Source organism: Chrysochloris asiatica, unplaced genomic scaffold, assembly GCF_000296735.1.
Source record: "Chrysochloris asiatica unplaced genomic scaffold, ChrAsi1.0 scaffold00242, whole genome shotgun sequence".
Classification (NCBI taxonomy): domain Eukaryota; kingdom Metazoa; phylum Chordata; class Mammalia; order Afrosoricida; family Chrysochloridae; genus Chrysochloris; species Chrysochloris asiatica.
Window position 1 is genome coordinate 745,374 of NW_006408760.1, and position 22,775 is coordinate 768,148.

General features: G+C 41.9%; 1 protein-coding gene across 1 annotated transcript in view; it reads left to right on the forward strand.

The window, feature by feature from the left end:
- Positions 1-22,775, forward strand: part of COL23A1 (collagen, type XXIII, alpha 1) — a 544,452-nt gene that overhangs the window by 45,453 nt on the left and 476,224 nt on the right. Inside the window, exon 2 of the mRNA XM_006873486.1 lies at positions 129-195. Within this exon, the coding sequence (XP_006873548.1) occupies positions 129-195 (67 nt within the window). The remainder of the gene's footprint in view (positions 1-128; positions 196-22,775) is intronic.

The window sequence follows — 22,775 nt, forward strand, 5'->3', positions numbered from 1 at the left end:
GCTGTATTATATATTTATATTACACTGTGATGACTAATGTTACCATGAGCTGACTCAATGGCAACTAATAGCAACAACAATCTTTTTCTTTTCTGAAACTCACTCTCATATTTTTCCCCCTTGTTCAGAAATTGGATGGACTAGCCAAGCTGCGGACAGTTCGAGAAGCTCCAGCTGAGTGCATCTGCCCCCCAGGTACGTGGAGGTTCACTCCTTACTGGGTCCCATGTCCACTGGCCTAGCCCTTCACTTTGCTGTGTATTTACTACTGCCTTTGGCACAAACATTGCTATGTTTAAAGGCTTGTGTTGTGTTTGAGACTGTTGTATCTTATGGATTGTCCTGAGGTCTTTCCTCTTAGTCTTCCCTGGCTAGCTCACGAGTCAGTGATTTCAGCAGAATAATGAGGACCATGGTATTTGTCTACAAACTAAAAAACTGTTAGAAATAACTTATTATAAAGGCTTAAATGGTAGAGAAGTAGCAGCTGTCCCATTTTAAAGGTGGAGAAACTGAGGCATGAATCTCTGGGAGGCACCATTCACACTATATTAACATTATGCATCTACTACTATTTCAGATGTGGGGATAAAAAATCTGATGATTATAGCTTTTTTGTTGTTTTGCTTTGTTTTCATTTCTTTTGGTAGATGTAGAGAGTGGGAGCTGTAAATACTGTCTGAATTACTCCAATAATCATGTCTGTCTTCAGTTTTGCTGGTATGGACCTGGATGGCTGGGAATAAAACCAGGGTTTGTTTATTTCTCATCCATGCAACTCAAATCCAAATTCATATCAAATTGACTTTTCTAGAGCAGAAAACAGGGCTTCTGGATGTCTACATAGGAGCTTTGTACAGACCATAATTGAGAATCTAGGTGTCATTTCAGCCCGGATATTTTCAGGGTTAGAGTTATCCTTTCAGTGGAAAATCATAGAATTTCTCATATCTACCAACAGTCTGGACAACTAGCCTGTTCTTATGCTTCAGAAAACATGGTAACTGAATGCAGTGACTTTGTCTTCACTGTTCTCTCTCCATTTCCCAATCTACTCCACTGGTCCAGAAACTGAATTCATGGGTAATTATTATCTTAAGGCTGGGATTGTTTCTAGGAATTCTGCAAAGGTGGATCTCATGTGCTTCTGAGAAAATTCAGTCTCTGAGGGGTTTTGTGCTTAAAGTTCTCTCACCTGAGACCCTGACTAGGCCTGGGGCTGGACTATGAATCAGGGAGCTGTGTGCAGGACACCTGTGGTCAGACCATGGTCAGCCTGGGGTTGAAGTGACTGACTATGTGAGTATCTTTTCTCCTGTAAGTCCTACCTTCCTTTACTATGGGGTTGGCAAACAAATGCTTGTCCACCAGTGTTCACTGCTGCTCTACTCACAATGGCCCAAAGATGAAAACCATCCAAGTGTCCATCAACAGTTGAATGGATAAACAAAATGTGGTAAACATATACAATGGAATATCACTCAGACTTAAAGACAAATGAGGCCCTGACACATGCTAAACATGGTTGAACCTTGAAAACGCTGTGCTGAGTGAAATAAGTCAGGCACAAAAGAACAAATATTATATGATTCCTTTTATGTGAAATATCCAGAGTAGTCCAGTGCACAGAGAGCAAAGGTTACCAGAGTGGGCAGGAGGGGTGAGAAGAGGGGAACTCACTGCTTAGGGGACACTGAGGTAATAAAGGTGATGGGAAAATTTAGATACAAACAATGGTGATGGTCGAGCAACATGATAAATATAATTAATGTGACTAAATTGTACACATGAATAAAGTTGAAATGGCAAACAATTTGTTACATATATGAGTTGCCACACACACATACACAAAGTTAAAAAAAAAAAAAAGAGGGGTTGAGGAGACTGGGGCACAGGGGTGCCAGAGCACAGTGGAGCAGCTGTTCAGCGCTTCTTACATGTACTGCTCTCAGGAAAGAAACTGTCCCCACCAGGCAAGGGGCTGTTTTGCAAAGAATTAAATCTAACATTAAACAAACTTTTTTGAATAAAATATATATGACAAAGAAGTTGCCATTTTAAATGCACAATTCAATGACAATTACATTCATCATGCTGTGCAACTATCATCTATTGCTGTCCATCTTCAAAGACTCTTATCACTCCAAACAGAAACTCAGCACCCCTCAAGCAACAACTCCCCATTTCCTCAGCCCTCAGGCAACCACCAACAAACTCTTGACAGCGCTTTACAACAACAACAATCTAAACATCTGTCTGGCCTAGATATTTCATAGGAGTGGGACCATGCAATCTTGTTCTTTTGTGTCTGTTTTAGTTCATTCGCATAATGTTTCCAAGGCTTACCCATGTTGTAGCATATATCTGACCTGTATTTCTCTTGATAACTGAGTAACATTCCACTATATGGATATACCACCTTCATTTATCCATTCATTTGTGGAAGGATCTTTAGGTTGTTATCACCTTTTGGCTATTGTGCATAGTGCTACAGTGAATATTAGGTATCTGTTTGAGTCCCTGCTTTCAATACTTTGGGGTATATACCTAGGATATGAATCGAATCTGATGTTGGAAATTAAATAATATTTCAAACATATAGGAAAGTCCAGGAAATAATATAACAAACAGCAGTTGGCCTTCCACCCACCTTATAATGCCCCCCAACATTCCAGAAGTCACAAAGGTGACTAGTGTGAGTCATTCAAATGCTTGCTTACATACCTTTTCTATACACCATTAAGGAATCATGTTTTCATTGGTTCTCAAATGTTTGTTGTTGTTAATAAGTCTGTATAGGAGTTCCAAGAAGCAGCTGGTGGTTTGAATCACTGACCTTGTGGTTAGCAGTTCAGTGCTTGCCCTATGTAGAATATATGTTGTTGTTGTTAGGTGCCATCAAGTCATAGAGACCCTATGTACAACAGAACGAAATACTGCCCGGTCCTGGGCCAACCTCACATATAGAAGTGAATTAATCATAATCCTTGGCTGATGACATACTCTTATCATTGGCCATTTATGTTTTTCACTTCATTTTATGTATTTATAATAATGTGCTGAGCACTCATGACTCCATCACCCATAACAAACTTCAGGGATTTGACAGTAATTCCATCAGCTCTGGGGTCCTCCAGCACCCATTCCCCACCTTCCCCACCCAAAGTTCATCCTGCTCATCATTCCCTTATTGTTCCTTTCATACGATATCTCACATCCTTGCAGGGCTAAAAAGTATACATTTTAAATCTGAGTTATATTTAACATGATAAAAATGGTATCATGTCATTTATAATCATTGGGGACTGACTTTTCTCCTCCTAATTTTATATTGCTAAAACGCATCCACATTATTTTCTGTCACTGTAGTTCATTCATTTTGACCACTAGACAGTATCCCATCACGTGGCTTTACCCCAGTTTTTCTATCCACTCTGGTTGATGTACGCTCTGGCTGCTTCCTGGAGTTTTTCTTTCACAAGAAGACACTGTTGCCCATGGTGCCTGGAGCACTCTCCTGCCTCAGTATCTCACACAGTCTTGCTCACGCCCAAAGAAGCCTGCCCTCTTCTCCAGGCTGTTGCTTTTCCCTCTTTACTGAGACTATAAAGGCATCTGCTCTGATCCTTGTACCTGTCCAGAAAGTTTGTGATTCTAGAGGGGAAGGGCCAGGCCTGACTCATTTTGGAATCTGGAATCTAGTGAATACTGAGTACATAGTCCTCAAGGATCCAGAACACACCTAACACCCAGTCCCCTGGCCTCGAGGCCCCCCTGTTGGGAAGACAAGGATGGCACTCGGAACAGGCAGAAACAGATAGTTGGTACACAGACAAACAAGTAGCCCCACTGTTGTTATTAAGTGTCATATGGTTGGTTTTGAGAAGCAGCTGGTGAGTTTGAACCACCGACCCTGTGGTTCGCACTCCAGTGCTGATTTGACAGTCTAACTAACCCCACTTCTAAGTGGTAAAAATCAAAACAAAATCAGGTAATGTAGAGTTGACTCCAATTCATGGAAACCCCATGTGTGTCAGGGTACGACTGTGTTCTATAGGGTTTTCAGTGGCTGATTTTTCAAAGTAGATCACTAAGCCTGTCTTCTGAGGTGCCTCTTGGCATACTTAAACTTACAAACCTGTGGGTGTTTCTTGATCATGTCCCTGAATTACCATAATGACTCTAAGGAGATCTTAGGGAAACCATATGTTATGGGTTGAATTGTGTCCTCCAGAAAGATACGCTTATACCTGTGAATGTGACCAGGTTTGGAAATACGATCTTTCAATATGTTATCAGTTAACCTGAGGTCCTAGTGGAGTAGGATTAGTCCTGGTTTCATCCAAGTGGTGCCTTAGATAAAAGATGTGGAAGATTAGACAGAAGGATGACCATGTGACAACAGAGGCAGATGCAAACAGAGAAATGGCAAGAATTGCTGGTCACCACCAGAAACTGTGACTAGAGAGGTAAGGAACAGATTCTCTCTCAGAACCTTCAGAAGGCATGAAAAAAAAAAAAAAAAAAAAAATCCAAAAGTTAAAAACCTACCATTGAGTTGATTCCAATTCATAGCAATCCTATATATGGTTTCCAAGGCTGTAAATCTTTATGGAAGCAGAGAGATTCGTCTTTCTTCAGTGGAGTGGCTGGTGGGTTTGAACTGCCCAACTTGAGGTTAGCAGTCCTGTGTTTATCCTATGTAGTCATCAGCATAACCTTTATCTTGATCTTTGCCTCTGGCCTCCATAACTGTGAAAGAATACATTTCTACTTTTATAAGCCACCCATTTTGTGGTATTGTGCTACAGAAATCCACTGGACCAAGAAACAGTCTTATCAACAGCTTCCATGGACATTGATTGTTGATCCAAGTAGAATGAAATTGTTGACAACTTTGATTTTTTTTCACCATTTATCATGATTGTTCTGGAGGATACTAAGTAACCCACACCTCTGACTATGCTGAGAGGAAGGATTGAGGTCCTCCTTGCTCTCTGCAGAGGCCCTGCCAATGGTCAACGTGGTGTTTCTGTCATTAAGCCATGCTGGCAGGTGTAACCATCAGGAAAAGCAGTAAGTGTCTTCTGTCCTGTCAGGCCTTTTGAAACACCCAGGTGCATGCCTGCTTTTTCTCTCCTGTCACCTTGGGTCTGAGTGCTCACTTGAGCCCTGTAATCCAGAGCCCTTCATCAATACCACCTTCCAGGCCATACACTCTCCCAATGTCATCAAAGGACAGAGCCCTGTTCTTCTGCCACCAGAAACTTATTCAGTTTCCCAGGCTGTGATCTACCCTGCAGGTGTTTGGAGATGCTTGGATATCCTCTGACTTGAGATACCTGCAGTCACTCTGCCCAGTTCTTTCCTGTGGTCCAGAAGACTATAATCTTTTGTCAGATCCTAGGGTGCAGAGAACTAAGGCCTGAGAAGGGACCGAGTCTTTTGTGTGTGCCTCCTATTGAAAAGCAGGCTAAGCAGCAGGTCTCAGATCACACATGTCTCTTTCCTAAGTCCGCAGTGGGGGATCTGGCAGGGATGTGCCCTGGAGCCAGCTGTGTGACCTTGGGCAAGTGTGGGGCCTTCATTGAAAAATTTTGTGTTGAATTGTGTCTCCCAAAAGGGATGTGCAAGACCTAAAGCCCCAGTACCTGTGAATGCTACCTTATTTGGAAATAAGATCTCTACTATTGTTGTTTTTAAGTTGCTGTTGAGTCCGTTCGGACTCATAATGACCCTGCATAGGGTTTCTAAGGAGTGGCTGGTGGGTTTGAACCACCAACCTTGTGGTTAGCAGTCCAGTTATGATCCTACAGTACCACACCAGGGCTCCATGATCCTTGCAGATGCAGTTGATAAGTTAAGTGTCTCAAGATACAATGGACCCTAAATGACTGGTGTACTTATAAGAGAAAGAAAGGCGAGACTTGAGTCAAAGAGATACACAGATGGAGGCCGAGATTGCAGTGTTGTTGGCTTTCATTGGAAAGTAAGATGGAAACACTGAATGAATTCCCCTCAGAGCCTTCAGAAAGCACTAACCCGGATGATGCTGAGATTTCCAGCATCTGACTGCCGCACTTGCGAGAGGATTTTTTTAAGTCACCCAATATGTGGTCATTTGTCATGGCAGCCGTAGGACACTACTGAGTCCCTGGGTGAGGCAAATGGTTAATGCACTTGGCTGCTAACTAAAAAGATGGACAGTTGAGTCCACATAGAGGCACCTTGAAAAAAAGGCCTGGTGATGTAGTTTTGAAAAATCAGCCACTGAAAACCCTACAGAGCACAGTTCTACTCTGACATACATGGGGTCACCATGCATCAGAATCAACAGCATCTGGTTTAGGAAACTTGCAGAAGGCTGCTGCGACTCAGACCATGGACTGTTACCAACTGCAGCTCTTCTTTGTACCCCTACCACAGGGGAGACTCTACCTTTCCTTCTGCAGTCATGCCTCTTAAGTATCCCAATACCCTCTTTTCTTACTTTACCTATGGACTTAATTTTTTTTTTTAATGCTTTAAAATATTTTGTTTTGAATAGGAAATAATACAAGTATGTGGTATTAATGTGGAAATAATACAAGTATGAAAACCTTATGAATAGCAGAGAAACACTGTCAGATATAGTGCCGGAAAATGAACCCATCAGGTTGGAAGGCACTCAAAATGCATTGGGGAAGAGCTGCCTCCTCAAAGTAGAGTTGACCATAATGACACGAATGGAGTTAAGCCCACAGAACCTTCATTTTGTGGGGCACACCTCAAAATGAAGAGAAACAGCTGTAAACATCCATTAGTAATCAGAACATGGAATGTACGAAGTATGAATCTAGGAAAATTGGAAATTGTCAAAAATGAAATGCAATGCATAAACATTGATATCTTAGGCATTAGTGAGCTGAAATGGACTGGTATTGGCCATTATGAATCTGACAACCACATGATTTACTATGCCAGGAATGATAAATTGAAGAGGAATGATGTTGCATGCATTGTGAAAAAGAACATAACCAGATCAGTCATGAGGTACAATGCTCTCTGTAATAAGATAACATCCATGTGTCTACAGGGAAGCCCAGTTAATATCACTACTATTCAAATTTACGAACCAACCACAAAAGCCAGCAAGGATGAAATAGAAGAATTCTACCAACTTCTTCAATCTGAAATTGATCAAACATGCAATCAAGATGTATTAATCATTACTGGTGATTGGAATGCAAAGGTTGGGAGCAAAGAGGAGGGATCCGTAGTTGGAAAATACGGCCTTGGTGATAGAAATGATGCTGGAGATCACAAAGTAGAATTCTGCAAAATCAGTAATTTGTTCATTTCAAATACCTTCTTTAGACAGCATAAGAGATGACTATAAACATGGACCTCACCAGATGGAATACATAGAAATCAAATTGACTACATCTGCAGAAAGAGACAATGGAAAAGCTCCGTTTCATCAGCCAAAACAAGGCCAGGGGTAGGTTGTGGAATAGACCATCAATTGCTCATATGCAAACTCAAACTGAAGCTGAAGAAAATGAAAACAAGTCCACAAGAGCTAAAATATGACCTTGAATATATGCCACCTGAATTTAGAGATCATCTGAAGAGCAGATTTGATACATTAAACACTAAAGATTGAAGACCGGAAGAATTGTGGGAAGATATCAAGAACATCATACAGAAAGACAGCAAAATGTCATGAAGAAGACAAGAAAGAAGGAAAAGGTCAAGATGGTGTCAGAAGAGACTCTGAAACTTGCTCTCCAGCGTAGAGATGCTAAAGAAAATGGAAGAAATGAGGAAGTCCAAGAGCTGAACAGAAAATTTCAAAGGTCAGCTTGAGAAGACAAAGTCAAATATTACAACAAAATGCGCAAAGATCTGGAGTCAGAAAACCAAAAGGGAAGAACACACTCAACATTTCTCAAGCTGGGGGATCTGAAGGAAAAATTCAAGCCACAACTTTCGTTATTGAAGGATTCTCTTGGGCAAATCATTGAATGATGCAGAAAGCATCAAAGGAAGATGGAAGGAATACACAGAGTCACTGTACAAAAAGGAAATGATTGATGTTCAACCATTTCAAGAGTTAGCATATGATCAAGAACCAATGATACTGAAGGAAGAAGTCCAAAGTTCATTGAAGGAATTGGCAAAGAACAAGGCTCCAGGAATTAATGGAATAAAAATGGAAATCTTTCAAGAAAGTTAGGTGGCACTGGAGGCACTCACTCATCTCTGCCAAAAAATTTGGAAGACAACTATTTGGCCAACTGATTGGAAGAGATCCATATTTGTGCCCAATCCAAAGAGAGATGACCCAACAGAATGTGGAAATCATCAGATAATATCTTTGATATCTCATGTGAGTAAAGTTTTACTAAAGATAATACAGAAATGGCTGCAAGCATAACATTGACAGAGAACTTCCAGAGGTTCAAGCCAGATTCAGAAGAGGACGTGGAACAAGGGATATCATTGCTGATGTCCAATGGATCTTGGCTGAAATCAGAGAATCAGAAAGATTTTTACCTGTGTTTTATTGACTACACAAAGGCTTTTGATTGTGTGGATCATGACAAGCTATGGACAACATTGCAAAGTATGAGTATTCCAGAATACTTAATTGTGCTCATGAGGATTCTGTATATGGACCAAGAGTCAGTTTTTCAAACAGAACTGAGTGGTTTAAAATTAAGAAAGGTGTGTGACAGGGTTGTATTCTTTCACCATACTTATTATTTGCTCACCTGTATGCTAAGCAACTAATCAGAGAAGCTGGGCTATATGAGGAAAAACGTGGCATCAGGATTGCAGGAAGACTCATGAACAACCTGCAATATGCAGATGATACAACCTTGCTTGCTGAAAGTGAAGAGGACTTAAAATATTTGCTGATGAAATTAAAGAGCACAGCCTTTGGTATGGATTGCATCTCAATGTAAAGAAAACAAAAATTCTCACCACTGGACCAATAAACAACATTATTAATGGAGAAAGCTGGACAGTGAATAAGGAAGACCGTAGAAGAATTGATGCTTTTGAGTTATGTTGTTGGAGGAGAATATTGAAAGCGCCAGGGGCTGCCAAAAGAACCAATAGATCTATTTTGGAAGAAGTGCAGTCGAGTGCTTCTTGGAGGCCAGGATGGCCAAACTTCATCTCTCATGCTTTGGACATATTGTCAGGAGGGATCAGTCACTGGAGAAGGGTATCATGTTGATAAGGTGGCGGGTCAGAGAAAAAGAGGAAGACTCCCAGTGAGATGGATTGGCTAAGTGGCAGCATCAATGGGCTCAAGCGTGGCAATAATTGTGAGGTTGGCCCAGGACTGGGCAGTGTTTCGACTTGTTCTACATAGGGTCGCTATGAGTAGGTACTGACTCGATGGCACCTAGCAACAACAACAATAACCATCAAGCAGTTCCTACTCATGGCAACCCCATATATGCAGACTAGATCTTTCCCATTGGGTTCTTAAAAAATGCATTGACTTTTTTAAAAAATGTGACCTTTCAGACACACATCACCAGGCTTGTCTCCCAAGGCACCTCTGGGTGGTTTTGAACTGTCAACCTTTTGGCTAGTAGTCAAGCCCTTAAGCATTTGTGCTACCTGTATATATCAGCAATTATGCTCCAATGCTTTATTCACATAAATGTTGTTTGGCTTTGCTTTGTTTGTTTTGATTCATAATTTCTCTTTGAGATGGTCTGCATCAATACTATCTTAGTTACTTAGTGCTTCTGTACCAAATACCACAAATGGTTGCCTTTAGAGGACAGAATTTTTTTTTTTTTGCCCACACTTAAGGATGCTAGACCTTCAAGTTTAGCATGCAGCTCTAGGGAGAGATACTTCTTTGTCTATTTCCGTGTCTAATAGCTGGCAATCCTTTGAGTTCCTGAGTGTGTTAATTCATCTGCCTCCTCCAGATACTGCCTATCTTCTCTCTGTGTCTGAGAGCATATCTCTGTGTCTCTGTTGTTATTTATAACTCAGAAGTGGTTAGGTTTATGATTCACTCTACTCTGGTGTGACCACAACTGATTGTTTCCATTAGGTTGCATTGTGGAAAGTTATCATATTACATTACATTACATTGCATCAACAGGTAAAGGGGTTAGGATTCCAACATATTTTGGAAAGACACAATTCAATCCATAACAAGTATATAGGTCAGAAAGCAGAGACTGCCTGTTTTAGTTAATGATGGTATTATGTCTGGTCAGTCCCCACTGAGGGATATTTACATTGTTTTATCCTGTGTTCTTACAAGAGGAAGGCATGCTGTCTCACCTTCTCTGACTTCCCTGTGCTTTACTGAAGGGCCTCACCACTGTGAAGGTCTCTGATGAGTCAGGCTCTATAGCAGGGTCTGGGGATGTGGGGTGAAACCTCAGTCCTCAGTATGTTGAGAAGCCAGCCAAGACTCAGAGCAGTAATAGGAACTTGCAGGAGGGGCCATGTGAGGTAGTCCTGCAGTCTGTTCTATGGGAGATATCGTGCAGGCCTCCATGGTGACATAGGGGCTTCAGAGAGGTAGGTCAAGGTTGGATTTGAATAATGACTTTAACTTAGAGCCAGCCTGTGGTCCCATTCTACTTATTCTAGAGATCTGGGACATGGAGGTATAAAAGGTCTTTGCAGTAGGTACAAAGTGTCAGAAACCCATCCCACATGAATAACACAAAAAATACATATATTCAGTCACTGAGCAGGAAAGGTCTGAGGTGTACCATCTTCAAGTTTGGCTGGCTCAGGGGCCCTTTCTCCATCTCTTAGCTCTCAGTTCTTCTCTTTTGTGGTGGGAAGGTGGTCACCACAGCTCCAACGTCCAGCACACCTGCTTAGCAACCCTAGCAGACAGCATGCTCTCCTTTCTCAGCAATAGTACTGAAGTCCTGAGATCTGGAGATATTGGGATGGCCGCTTATGGGCCTGGAGCTTCCTTTAGGGGTGATGCAAATGTTTTGGAACTAGATTGTGGTGATGGTTACACAAATTGAATTGTACACTTTAAAATGGTTACAATGGTGCATTTTATGTATGTGGATTTTACGTTTTTTGAAAAACTCCAAGCATTGACTCTGATTTACTTGACTTGGTGTGGCAAGTGGCAAACCCTAATCTGACTGTTGTGACCAGAAGGGTGGGATGGGATAAGCACTGAACTGCTAACTGCAAGGTCAGTAGTTCAAACTTACCAGTTGCTCCACGGTAGAAAGATGAGGCTTTCTGTTACTGTAGATATCAGAAACCCTATATAGGGTCACTATGAGTGAAAATCAACTCAAAGGCAGTGGGTAGTAGGGAAGGATGGATGTATTGATTGATCAGGTCTAGTTCATATGACCACTCATGGAACTGGGTAGTTGTGGAGGGGGGGAATGGTTAGTGCCCCCCAAACCATGTGAACTGAGAATGGGTAAGGGTGGTTACCCAAGACAATATGTAGGGTACTGTTTCCTAAAAAGAAGAAAATGCTGTTGCTAGACAGACATAGCAACAGGTAAAACTTCAGCCCTGCTCTGACGACAGCTGACCAGCTGTGCCCAGATCATACTAGCTGGAGACTATAGACAGATCCAGGGAGCTCTGGTAGTGTAGTGGTTACAAATCGGGCTGCTAACCTCAAGGTCAGCAGTTCGAAACTACCAGCTGTTCCTCAGGAGAAAGATGAGGCTTTCTGCTCTGGTAAAGATTTACAGCCTTGAAAACCCTGTACAGGGTTGCTATGAGTCAGAACTGACTCCACGGCACGTAACCACCACCGTAGACAGATCCTGGGTTTGATTGAAGGCTTGCCTCCACTTCCAGCATACCAGAAGATTCTCTGATGAACTTGTCAAAGAACTTCCCCACTGTGGCCTAATGGTAAAGGCCTGTACAAATTCGCTGTCACTTGAAATCCTTGGTCTTGGGTAAGTTCTTTATTTTCTCTGTGCCTCAGTTTTTCCAGCTGTAAAATAGGGTTTCAATAATTTTGTAAGGATTAAAGTGGACCTAGCACTGCTTCCTGAATCCTGGTATGGATAAGTGCTAGACAGCTAACCACAAGGTCAGCTGTTCAAACCCACTAGTCACTCCTTGGAAACCCTATACAGGGTTGCTATGAGTCGGAACCAACTTCTGCACTCAACAGCAGTAACACTGCTTCCTAAGAGTGAACTAGTTGTGATTACCATTAATTCAGATCCATTGCCCCTAGGCCAGTTCAAACCTGCTTTGGATGGCCTGTAACGTTCTTAATTCCTCCAATGTCAGTCAGAGCTGCTGAGGGGAAGGGAAAGGAGTTGCAGAGTTAGCAGTTGGCTAGGAATATGCTGGGGGGAAAGAACAAAGACTTGGCACTCTTTACTGGAGTGTTCTTCTGGGACACGGGTGAGAAAATGCTGGCAACAGAGCACAGTAGTGAGAGAACCAGAGAGGAAAAAGAAATGTGTAGCCAGTGCACTCTTGTCAGCCACCAAAGTCAACCAAAATGGCTGTGTGCAAAGCCTGGTCTCCTTCCCTATCACCCAATTCACACTCGTTTCAAGATAGACTCGACATATGCTGGAAATTCTGAGCAGCTTTTAGAAAAGTGGTAATACTTCTGATTTCCTTGATGTCCTTTTGCATGATATTTCAGAAACATTGTGTGTGGCTCCCAAGTGATGTGTGCTGTGCTTGCAGTAATGGGTGGCTTTCCAGAAGTTAATAAACAAGATGAATCAGACTTAGAAGTTCACTGCTCTGGATGTCTGAGTAGAGAATGAAATTCTCCTTGGTAGTGGTGGGTGTTGGTTGTGTGGCACTGAGTCATTTCTGACTTATAATGACCCTGTACAGGATTTCCAAGACTGTCAATCTTTATGGGAGCAGAAAGCCTCATCTTTCTCCCATGGAGTGACTGGTAGATTCAAACTATTTACCTTGCAGTTAGCAGCCCAACTCATAATCCACTACACTGCCAGGGCTTGTTGAAGCTCTATTAGGAGACTATAAAATTTTACATGTACTAAATGGTACAGAACTAGATCCTAGTTATTGATAGTTTATGGGAAATGTTACAGAGTGAAGCTCAAGTGATAGAGATTCTCTGTATTAAAGTCAGTTCACTGCTTGTTGGCTTTGGAAAGAACTTAGGGAAGGGGGAAGGATGGTCTTATTATATTAACCAAGAAATTGCTATCCTCTTTTAATACTTTTTAAATGTATAATAAGAAAAAAATAATTGTGTTTTTTATGATACACTAAAAAAGTGTTAAAACCTAGTTGATTTGAGTTTATAGAAAAATTAAGCAACTTAGATACTTCATGTGTCACCAGCCATCTGTTCGTGGAGCTTTGTGTGCTGCTATGATGCTGTGTTTCAGTGGAGTTTCCAGACTAAGATGGGGTGATCTACTTCTGAAAGTCAGCCAGTGAAAACCCTAAATACACAATAGTCTGATCTGCAACTGATCAACAGCACAGGGCCAGCCAGTGTTTGACGTCATTGTCCATGTGGTCCCTGTGAGCGAAGAGCTGGTTCCGCAGCAGCAGTAACAACAACATGGTACTGTGCTACTGTACCAGAAAGTGCAAAGTTGAAGGAGATCACTTATGTGTCTGATTTTTTTTTTTTGAGGGGGTGGGCAGAATTTTCTGGAGAATCATGTCAGTCCCTCCTACCAGTATGCATAGATATTTGGGCATTTATTCATTTATTGCTCCTTAGCTATTTGAGCTAGTTTTGTGGGAAGTATTGACTAACATACAGACCAAGTTGTTAGAAGATGATAAAGATACAAGATGCAATGGGAAGAATTGTAGAAAAGAAAAAGACCTACAGAAATTAAAAGGAAGAAAATTTCCCTGCTAATCAAATAAATATGGGATTGGAGAAGAGGTACTATGGATTGAACAGTTACTGTGAAGAAAAACAAAAACAAAAACGTGAACATGACCTTGCTTGGAAATAGGGTCTTTGAAGATGTTAACTTAACATGAGTTCACACTGGAATAGGGTAGGTCCTAATCCAATGAGTAATATCCTTATAAATAGAAAATACAAAGGCAAACACAGAGTGAAGGAAGCTAGCCAAGTGAAGATGGAGGCAGAGACTGGAATGTTACACCTACAACCAAGAAACTCCAATGCTTGCCAGCTGTCAACAAGAACTAGGTGAGAGTCATGGGACAGATCATCCCTCAGAGCCCTCAGAAGGAATCAACACATCCTGATTTCAGACTTCTAGCCTCTAGAACGATGAGAGAATAAATTTCTATTCTTATAAGTCATCCAATTTGTGGTACTCTGTTAATGGCAGTTCTAGGAAACTAATACACTGAGAACAATGATAGATGCGCAGGGTTTTGAAGACTGACTGGTGTTTTAGCCAGCTGATATAGGAAACAACATCCCATGGAGACCTGACATCCTGAATGGAGGCAAAGGAAAGATCCTATTTGGTGGGAAAAGTGTATGTAAAAGATGGCAGTTGAACTGAAAATGGGTCGAGGCTATGGAGGGATTTGGGCTTTATTGCATGGAGCATGGTTGAAGTTATCTGAATAGAGTCCAGCTTTAAAAGGAAGACTCTAGAAACAGCATGGAGGATGGATTGGATTGCTGATATGAATCCAGTAGAGAGGTCATTGAGGGCATGCTCAGGGCAAGGGGGAGTCTTGTTTTGTCCACAGCTGTGGTTCCTGAGCCTAGAACAGTGTCAGGCACATAGAGGAGAGTTGATAAATATTTACTGAGTGACTTGTGTAGGGAAGAGGTCATGAAGCTCGAATGAGGGCCAGGAGAATTGACAGTCAGGAACAGCTGGGAGAGGCCCCAGGCCATGTGGTGGACAAAATCACAAACAGGATGGATGGGCATGGGAGGGGACAGACATGACCGAAGCTGCAAGCTTGGAGAAAGGCTAATGCCATGAGCAGAAACAGGAAATCCCCAAAGAGAGAAAGGGATTTGGAAGGGAAAATGGTAACTGTGGTTTTGGACAGTGGCCTTAAAAGTCAATTTGTAAATAGATGAATATCAGAAAATAGTTAGAAGTCTTTTTTTTTAAAACATAGTGCACTACTCTGAATCTATTAATTATAAAAGGTGCCATGTCTGGAAAATAAAGATATTGTGAAGTTTAACTGTGTACTGGCCATAGGATAGGGAGTTAGAGATTTTCTTGTGACCACCAGAGGGAGCCCAGTATATTCATTAAATTCTATAGAAATCTTAACAAATTTAAAAGAGTAATTAATAAAAAAAAAAATTCACTAGATAGCACTCAAAAGTTCAAACCAAGGGCAATGAAATACAAAGTTAGTTAACCACCCACTCTGGTGTTTTTTCTATTAATATTAACATTAACATGGAAGAACCCTCAGAATTTTCCATATGGTTCCAGAATCAAGTAGTTTGTTGTTGGTTTTAGAGGAAGATTATTATGTTATGGGTACAACAGTCATTAGAAAACACATTCCTAGAACTTACACCCCAACTGTCTTAAAGGCAACATTTACTGGGCCCTTCTGATTTAGTCATAGTGGAGAATCTCTGAGGCTGTAGAAAGATAAGACCAGAAACATCTTAACCTCAGTTTGGTCAACTCTGTGCTAACTGTTGCATGCAGGTGTACCTTTTCTCTCAGTAAAGTGTTATACAACTTTGTAAATTGGGATTAACAAATGCCCCAAACATCAGGAGATTACTCACATGGTGAAATTGCCTTTTGTGAAGGGAATTTTAGATGCCATTATATCTGTTTTACCTCACCTCTTATGTCCAAGTATGATCTACATAGATTGAAGATTTAAAAGAAAAAATAAAACCATGGAAGTCGACACAAAAACTACATCAGTACAATTAAATTTTCAAATTTGAGAGAGAAAAGGACTTCATAAACATGGCAATGAAATCAGAAACCATAAAGCAGTAGTTCCCATTTGGGAGTGGTTTTACATCTTCCGGGACTTGTGACAATATTTGGCGGTATTTTTGATTGTCACAAGTTGGGGGAAGGTCCTACTGGCATCTTGAGGATAGAAATCAGGGATGCTGATAAACATTCTACAAAGTACAGGACAGTCACCCCACAACAAAGAAATGATGTTGTTGTTTAGTGCTGTCAAGTCGGTTCCAACTCCTAGCGACCCTGTATAGGGTTTCTGAGCGACTGGTGGATTGGAACCTCAGACCTTGAAGTTCAAAACAACCTTGCAGGCCAGGACTTATCCTACAGCACCACACCAAGACTCCAACAAATAATTATCCCGCCCTATGTGTCAATTGTGCCAAGATTGAGAAACCTTGCCATAGAGTAAAATGTTTTCTTAAATGTTTGAGTTTAAAAGCTTACATTTGTTGTATGGGAAAAAAAAAAAAAATTCTAACCTAAATCAAGTTTAAAAGTAAATAACAAACTGAAAAAAAAAAAAAAAGAAAGAATTTAAGTCTTTTTTAAAGCATGTGGTTAATATTCATCAGATATGAAGTATTTTCATGAAAGAACAAGGAAAAACCAAATACTCATGGTAAAAGAATGGGGAAAGAATATGAACAGGGAGTCCCAGTAGAAAAAATGAAGATGGCAATACTTCCGCAAGACACCCTCACTTTTTACTAAGGAATTTGTACTCGTTCTTCAAGACCCAGTTTAAATCTCACCTCTTCCAAGAAGTCTTCCCTGTTTCCTGGGCAGAATCAATTCCCTCTTGTCTAAATTGCTTACTGCTGCTGTAACACAAATACCACAGTTTGAGTTTGTTTTTGTTGTTAAGTGCCACCAAGTAGGTTCCAACTCATAGTGATCCTGTATAGGGTTTCTGAGGAGCAGCTGGTGGGTTTGAACTGTCAACCTTGTGGTCCAGTGCTGATGGTACTTCATGGCTAAGTCTAAGTCAGGGTTTCAGCCGTGTTAATTCCTTTCTTGTCAGGAGCCCTGAGTATTCCTTGGTTCCTTGACTTATAGACAGTTCTCACGTCCATGCCCCATGTATATATATTTCTGTGACTTTTCTGTTCTTCTTATAACTCAGATGTGATCAGATTTAGAACACACGCTACTTAGGTATGATCTAATTAACAAAACACTTTTTCCAAACAGAACTACATCCACAAGTATAGGGGTTAGGATTCTGACATATACTTGTTGTTAAGTTGTTGCTAAGTGCCATCGAGTCAATTCTGAGTGACAGCGACCCTGTCTAGGGTTTCCAAGGAGCAGCTGGTAGGTCAGAAGCACCAACCTTGTGGTTAGTGGTACAGTGCTTATCCTACAGCAGCACACCCAGACTCTGACATATATTTGGGAGGATACAATTCAATCCTTAACACCCTTCCTCTGTCATCTCACTGCACATTGGTTGCCTCAACTCTAGTGCCTTTTACTCATATTGTTAAGTGGTTGTCTTCTCAGTTGCTTGTGAACTCACCTTCTTATGAACTCCTTGAAGGCAGAGGCCCTGCTGCCCCCCTCCCAGCCTGAGGTCTGACTCATAACAGGCCCTGAGTGAATGCTAGATGGTTGGGTAAGTGTAGGGGACTAACTGAGCTCTTAATAATGGAGCACACAGAATTCAGCTCATTTTAAAAATCTGTCCAGGTGATTTGTGGAGTGACACTGACAAGTCTGCCATATGATTATTAGAAAGAAGGGGTAATAAAATGTATAAATAAATTTGCTGATGCTGACATTGTCCTTCGTGCATTTCTATGCTGCCCAGGAACATTTCTCGCCTGCCTGGGGACATTCTTGACTCAGGCAGGGAAGCCCACTCATGGGCTGCTGGCCCCTCTTTTGTGTTTAGACTGTACTTTCACTCTCTTCCAGGTCTTTCCCATATTCTAGACACTTGGCTTCTTCTCCTGGCTCTGTCTTACGCTTGATTCTGCTGAGTTCTGAGTCTGCCTCAGGGGCCAGTGATTGGAAGTACTTTGCATTAGGTTTGACACTAACTAGGGCCCCTTACCCAGAATTAGATCCCAGCTTGTTGGCTTGCCTTGGGGGACGTGCCACTCTGTGTTCTTGGACATGTGTTTCCCACAGGGCAACAGTTCAGAATTTCCCCTCCAGAAAAGCCTCTACCTTTTGTTACCAGCATTTTTTGCATGTCCTCTTCTAATCCCTGAATGTCCTAAATTGAGCAGAGTTGGGGAACTGGGTTGACTCCGAAGGTGGAAAGGCTTTGCATTTGTACATATCTGTCTCCCCTCACATCGTCTGTGTCCTTTTGTCTTTGAGCCCCCTCTCCCACCAGCTAGCTTCTGCTTTGGCTCCCAGGGTCTTACCCAGGCTCCATCTGCCACCCCAAAGCTCAGATACCCATGACTTTCCAGAGCAGGCACAGGCATGCTTCATTATAAACCTGTTCAGCCCTCACCATTGGTCCTGGGTGGCCTTAGCCTGCCCAATTTCCTTGGGTGGTATGGACAGAAATAGCTGTCCCTGCTAAATTTTACCAATAGGTTGGAGTAGGGCAGAAACATATGGAAATGCTCACTTTCTTCCTTCATCATTTAATTGGTCTGGCTCCGTCCCTCTGCCCTCATGCTCCCTCGGTTCTCTCACTTCATCATCCAGTAAGTGTTGAGCAGCTTGTAACAGAAGCCAGGCCAGGATGAACCCCCAGGTCTTGCAGGGTCTGTGTGTCATCCTGGGGAGTACAGAGGAGGAACTGATCCGGATATTCCTTCAGAGAGGGGATTTTGGAGGGGGAGTAAGTTAGTGTTCTTTGGTTACTCACAACAGAAATCAGTGCTGGCAGATCTAAAACAAAAAGGGAAAGTATTAGATGAAATGGAGGCTTGCGCAAAAGCAAAGAGCATGCTGAGGACCTAGGCTTGGAGAGGACAGGATACAGAGCAGTTCTGGGAATATAGGCCAGAGGGAATTGATGGATAGAAGAGGACTCTTGGATGCATCTGCACTAACTTTTCTAACGTTCGCATCATTCTGCTTGTGGTTCAGGGTCTTGGGAAAGAGCATCCTAATGGTCAGGCATGGATCTTGTGCTCACCCAGTAGCCAGGGGCTTCTGAGCTTGGGTGTGGCAGGACTGAGAGGCAGTGAGCACACCTCCATGCTGACCCTTCCTTCATTTGGTGCCAGGATGTGGTGTGGTGTGGTGTGGAGGAAGGAGTCCAGGTCTGGATACAGGTCAGCTTGGCTGTGAGCTTGTGCAAGTCATGCTATTCCTTAAACTCTCAATTTCCTTGTATGTAAAATGAGATAACAGTGGAACTCTTACACATTGCTGGTGGGAATGCAAAATGGTGCAACTGCTGGGAAACGCTGGCTGTTCCTCAAAAATGTAAACATAGAACTACCATATGACCCAACAATTCCACTCCTAAATATATACCCTAAATAATTAAAAACAGGTGTCGTCGGAGAAAAACGTGTACACAAATGATCATAGCAGCACTATTTACAATAGCCAAGAGGGGGAAACAGCCCAAGTGGCCATCAACAGGTGAATGGATAAACAGAAAGTTGCACATACATACAATAGGAATATCCATAAAAAGAAATGAATTTCTGATATGTGTTATGATTGGATAAATCATGAAAACATCATGCTAAGTTAAATACTACAGACAGAAAAAGATGAACATTATATGGTCCTGGTATAAGCACTGGATTGCTAACCTTCCAACCCACCAGTTGCACCTCAGCAACCCGATCTATTCAGGATCACTATGAGTTGGGACTGACTTGATGACCCTAAACCACCATCACAACAATTTATAGGATATATCTAGAATAGGCAAATGCATAAAGACAAACTCTATTCCGTATTACCAGTAGTTGGGGGAAGGAAGGACTTTAGTTACTGCTGAAGGGGCACATAGTTTCTGTTTGGGATCATGAGAAACTTTTGGAAAAATTAGTAGTGATAGTTGCACACCAAGGTGAATGTAATTGTACACATGAAAAAAACAAAAATGACATCTTTTTTGTTATACATATTTTACCACACTAGCTTTCTTAACAGGTTAATAGTATGCACCTCATTGCTTTTGAGTATATGATGGTGTTGGTTATGTGCCGTGGAATCGGTTCTGACTCATAGTGACCCAGTACAGGGTTTCCGAGGCTGTAAATCTTTATGGGAGCAGAAAGCCTCACCTTTCTCCCGTGGAACAGCTGGTAGTTTCGAACTGCTGACCCTATGGTGATCTGATTTGTAACCACTACGCTATCAGAGCTCCTTATATTGAAGTGCTTGACACAGTTTGTTTTTTGTTGAGTATAGTTGAGTCTGTTCTCTGTACAGGATTTCCAAGGAGTGCCTGATGGGTTTGAACCTCTGACCTTGCAGTTAGTTGTCCAGAGCTTATCCTACAGTACCACACCAGGACTCCAAAGTTGTTGTTGTTAAGTACCCTCTAGTTGGAGTCCTGGTGTGGTCCTGTGGGTTAATGCGCTGGACTGCAAAGTCAGCTTGAACCACAAGGTTAGCGGTTCAAGCTCACTAGCTGCACCTTGGAAACTCTATACAGGGTTGTCATGGGTCAGAAGTGACACAATGGCACTTGACAACAAGTCAGTTGTCATAGCGGTTCCAAGTCATAGCGACCCTTCTTAGGGTCTCCGAGGAATGATTGGTGAGTTTGAACCGCTGAGCTTGCAATTCAAACAGACCTTGTGGCCCAGTGCTTACCCTACAGCGGCACCACAGTAGACATCTCTAATAGTGTTCCTTCATTTATATGTAAGAAAAGGTGCCCCAGGACCTGAAGGGAGCAGACAGATGACTATCTCAGTAGGGGTGATAGTTAAGGGGCAAGGACAGCATGAAGAGTACTTGTGTTGTTTCCGCTTCCAAGAAAGAGTGTCACTGCTGCTTAGACTCTTAGTTCATTTGGTGCCAAAATCTCTTGATGAACCTTCTGCTCAGAGACAAGAGCAACTCTTGGCTCCTTAAGGAGCCCTTGAACTTGAGATTCCCTCCTTGTGGGTTATTAGCAGGCAAGTTTTTAGAGCTCTTTCAGTTCCTGTGGCCCCTGGAGTTTCCCTAATGATCCACTGAAAACTCTTCTTTCTCCCCTGCTTCTATATTCTTTTTAAAAATTTGAGCCCTGCCTTTAGAAATAGGACTGAATGCCAGTGATCTACCTTTACCATGAAGTTGTGATTTTCTGGACACTAATGAGTTTGCTGGACTCCTGGTGTGACACTTTAGGATGAGCACTGGGCTGTGAACCATGTATGTGGTCAGTAGTTCAAGTAGGATAAGGCACTGAACTGCAAAGTCAATTTGAACCACAAGGTTGACAGTTCAAACTCACAAGCCGCTTCGTAGCAATTCTATACAGGTCACTGTGAATTGAAACCAACTCGACAACCCATAACAATTCAACAACAACAATCTTCAGAAGTAAGTTGCCAGGTCTTTCTTCTGACTGTCTTAATCTGGTAGCTATGCTGAAATCTGTCCACCATGGATGACCTTGCTGGCATTTGAAAAGCAGGTGGCATAGCTTCCAACATCACAGAAATGTACAAACCACTATAGTATGACAAACTGACAAGCAGGTGGTGGCAAGTTCTTCCTGGTTGTTGCTAGGTGCCACCAAATTATGCACAACAGAATGAAATACTGCGCGGTCCTGAGCCATCCTCACAATTGTCATTATGTCATTGTGTTTGAGTCTTCTAAATTCTTCCTTGTTAAGTGCTTTTGAGTCATTTTGGACTCATAGCAGCCCTGCAGCTGATGGGTTTAAATGGCTGACCTTATGACTAACGGTCTGGTGCTTATCCTACAGCACCACACGTGGTCAAAAGGCAGAGAATGCTCACACATTTAATGTTTGTCCGTTACTCATTAATAGCTTCTGGCACTACAGCATCAGTACATCTGATGTCTACCTTATTCTTATTTTTTACTTTGTATTAAACTATAACTTACCACAGAAAAGAACGTGTACTACAGTATGCAGCTGAATTAATTTTCACAAGTTGAACATACCTGTATTCAGATTAAGAACCAATACATGACCAGCAACCCCCCTCCAGACTTCTGTCATGCCTCAAGGGTAAATGCTACCCTGAATTCTCTCTCATACACCAGTTTTGCCTCTTTAACTGTATAGGAATGGAGTCACATGGTGTGTGTTCTTTTGTGTCTTTGTTGTTGTTTGCTGTCATTTCTGACCCATAGCAACCTTGTTTCCGAGGAGCGGCTGGTGAGCCTGAACCACCAACCTTGCAGTTCAAACTGACTTTGCAGTACAGCGCTACATTATATTTGTGAGATTCATTCATGTTGCTACATGTAGATGTTCATTTATTTATCCATTGTCCTGTTGTTGGGCATTTGTATAGTTTCCAGGTTTTGACTGCTATGAATAACGCTGCTGTGAAAGATCATATATATATGTGTGTGTATTTTGGTGAGTATATATATTTTTGTTGTGTTTTATATCTTACAGTGGAATTGCTGGGTCACAAGATATCTATGTTGTTGTCGTTAAGTGCTATTGAGTTGGTTCTAACTCATAGTGAATCTATGGAGGGTTTCCAAAGCTGTAAATTTTTGCGGGAGTATAAAGCCTCATCTTCCTCACACAGAGAGACTGGTGGACTCAAACTGCTGACCTTGTGACTCTCAATCCAGTGCTTATCCTACAGAACCACTGCACTCCCATATGGTGGTGGTGGTGGTGATGTGCCATGGAGTCAGTTCTGACTCATCGAAAACTTGTATAGGGTTTCTGAGGGTGTAAATCTCTGCTGCTGCTGCTGCTGTTGTTGTTGTTAGGTACCATCGAATTGGTACCGACCCATA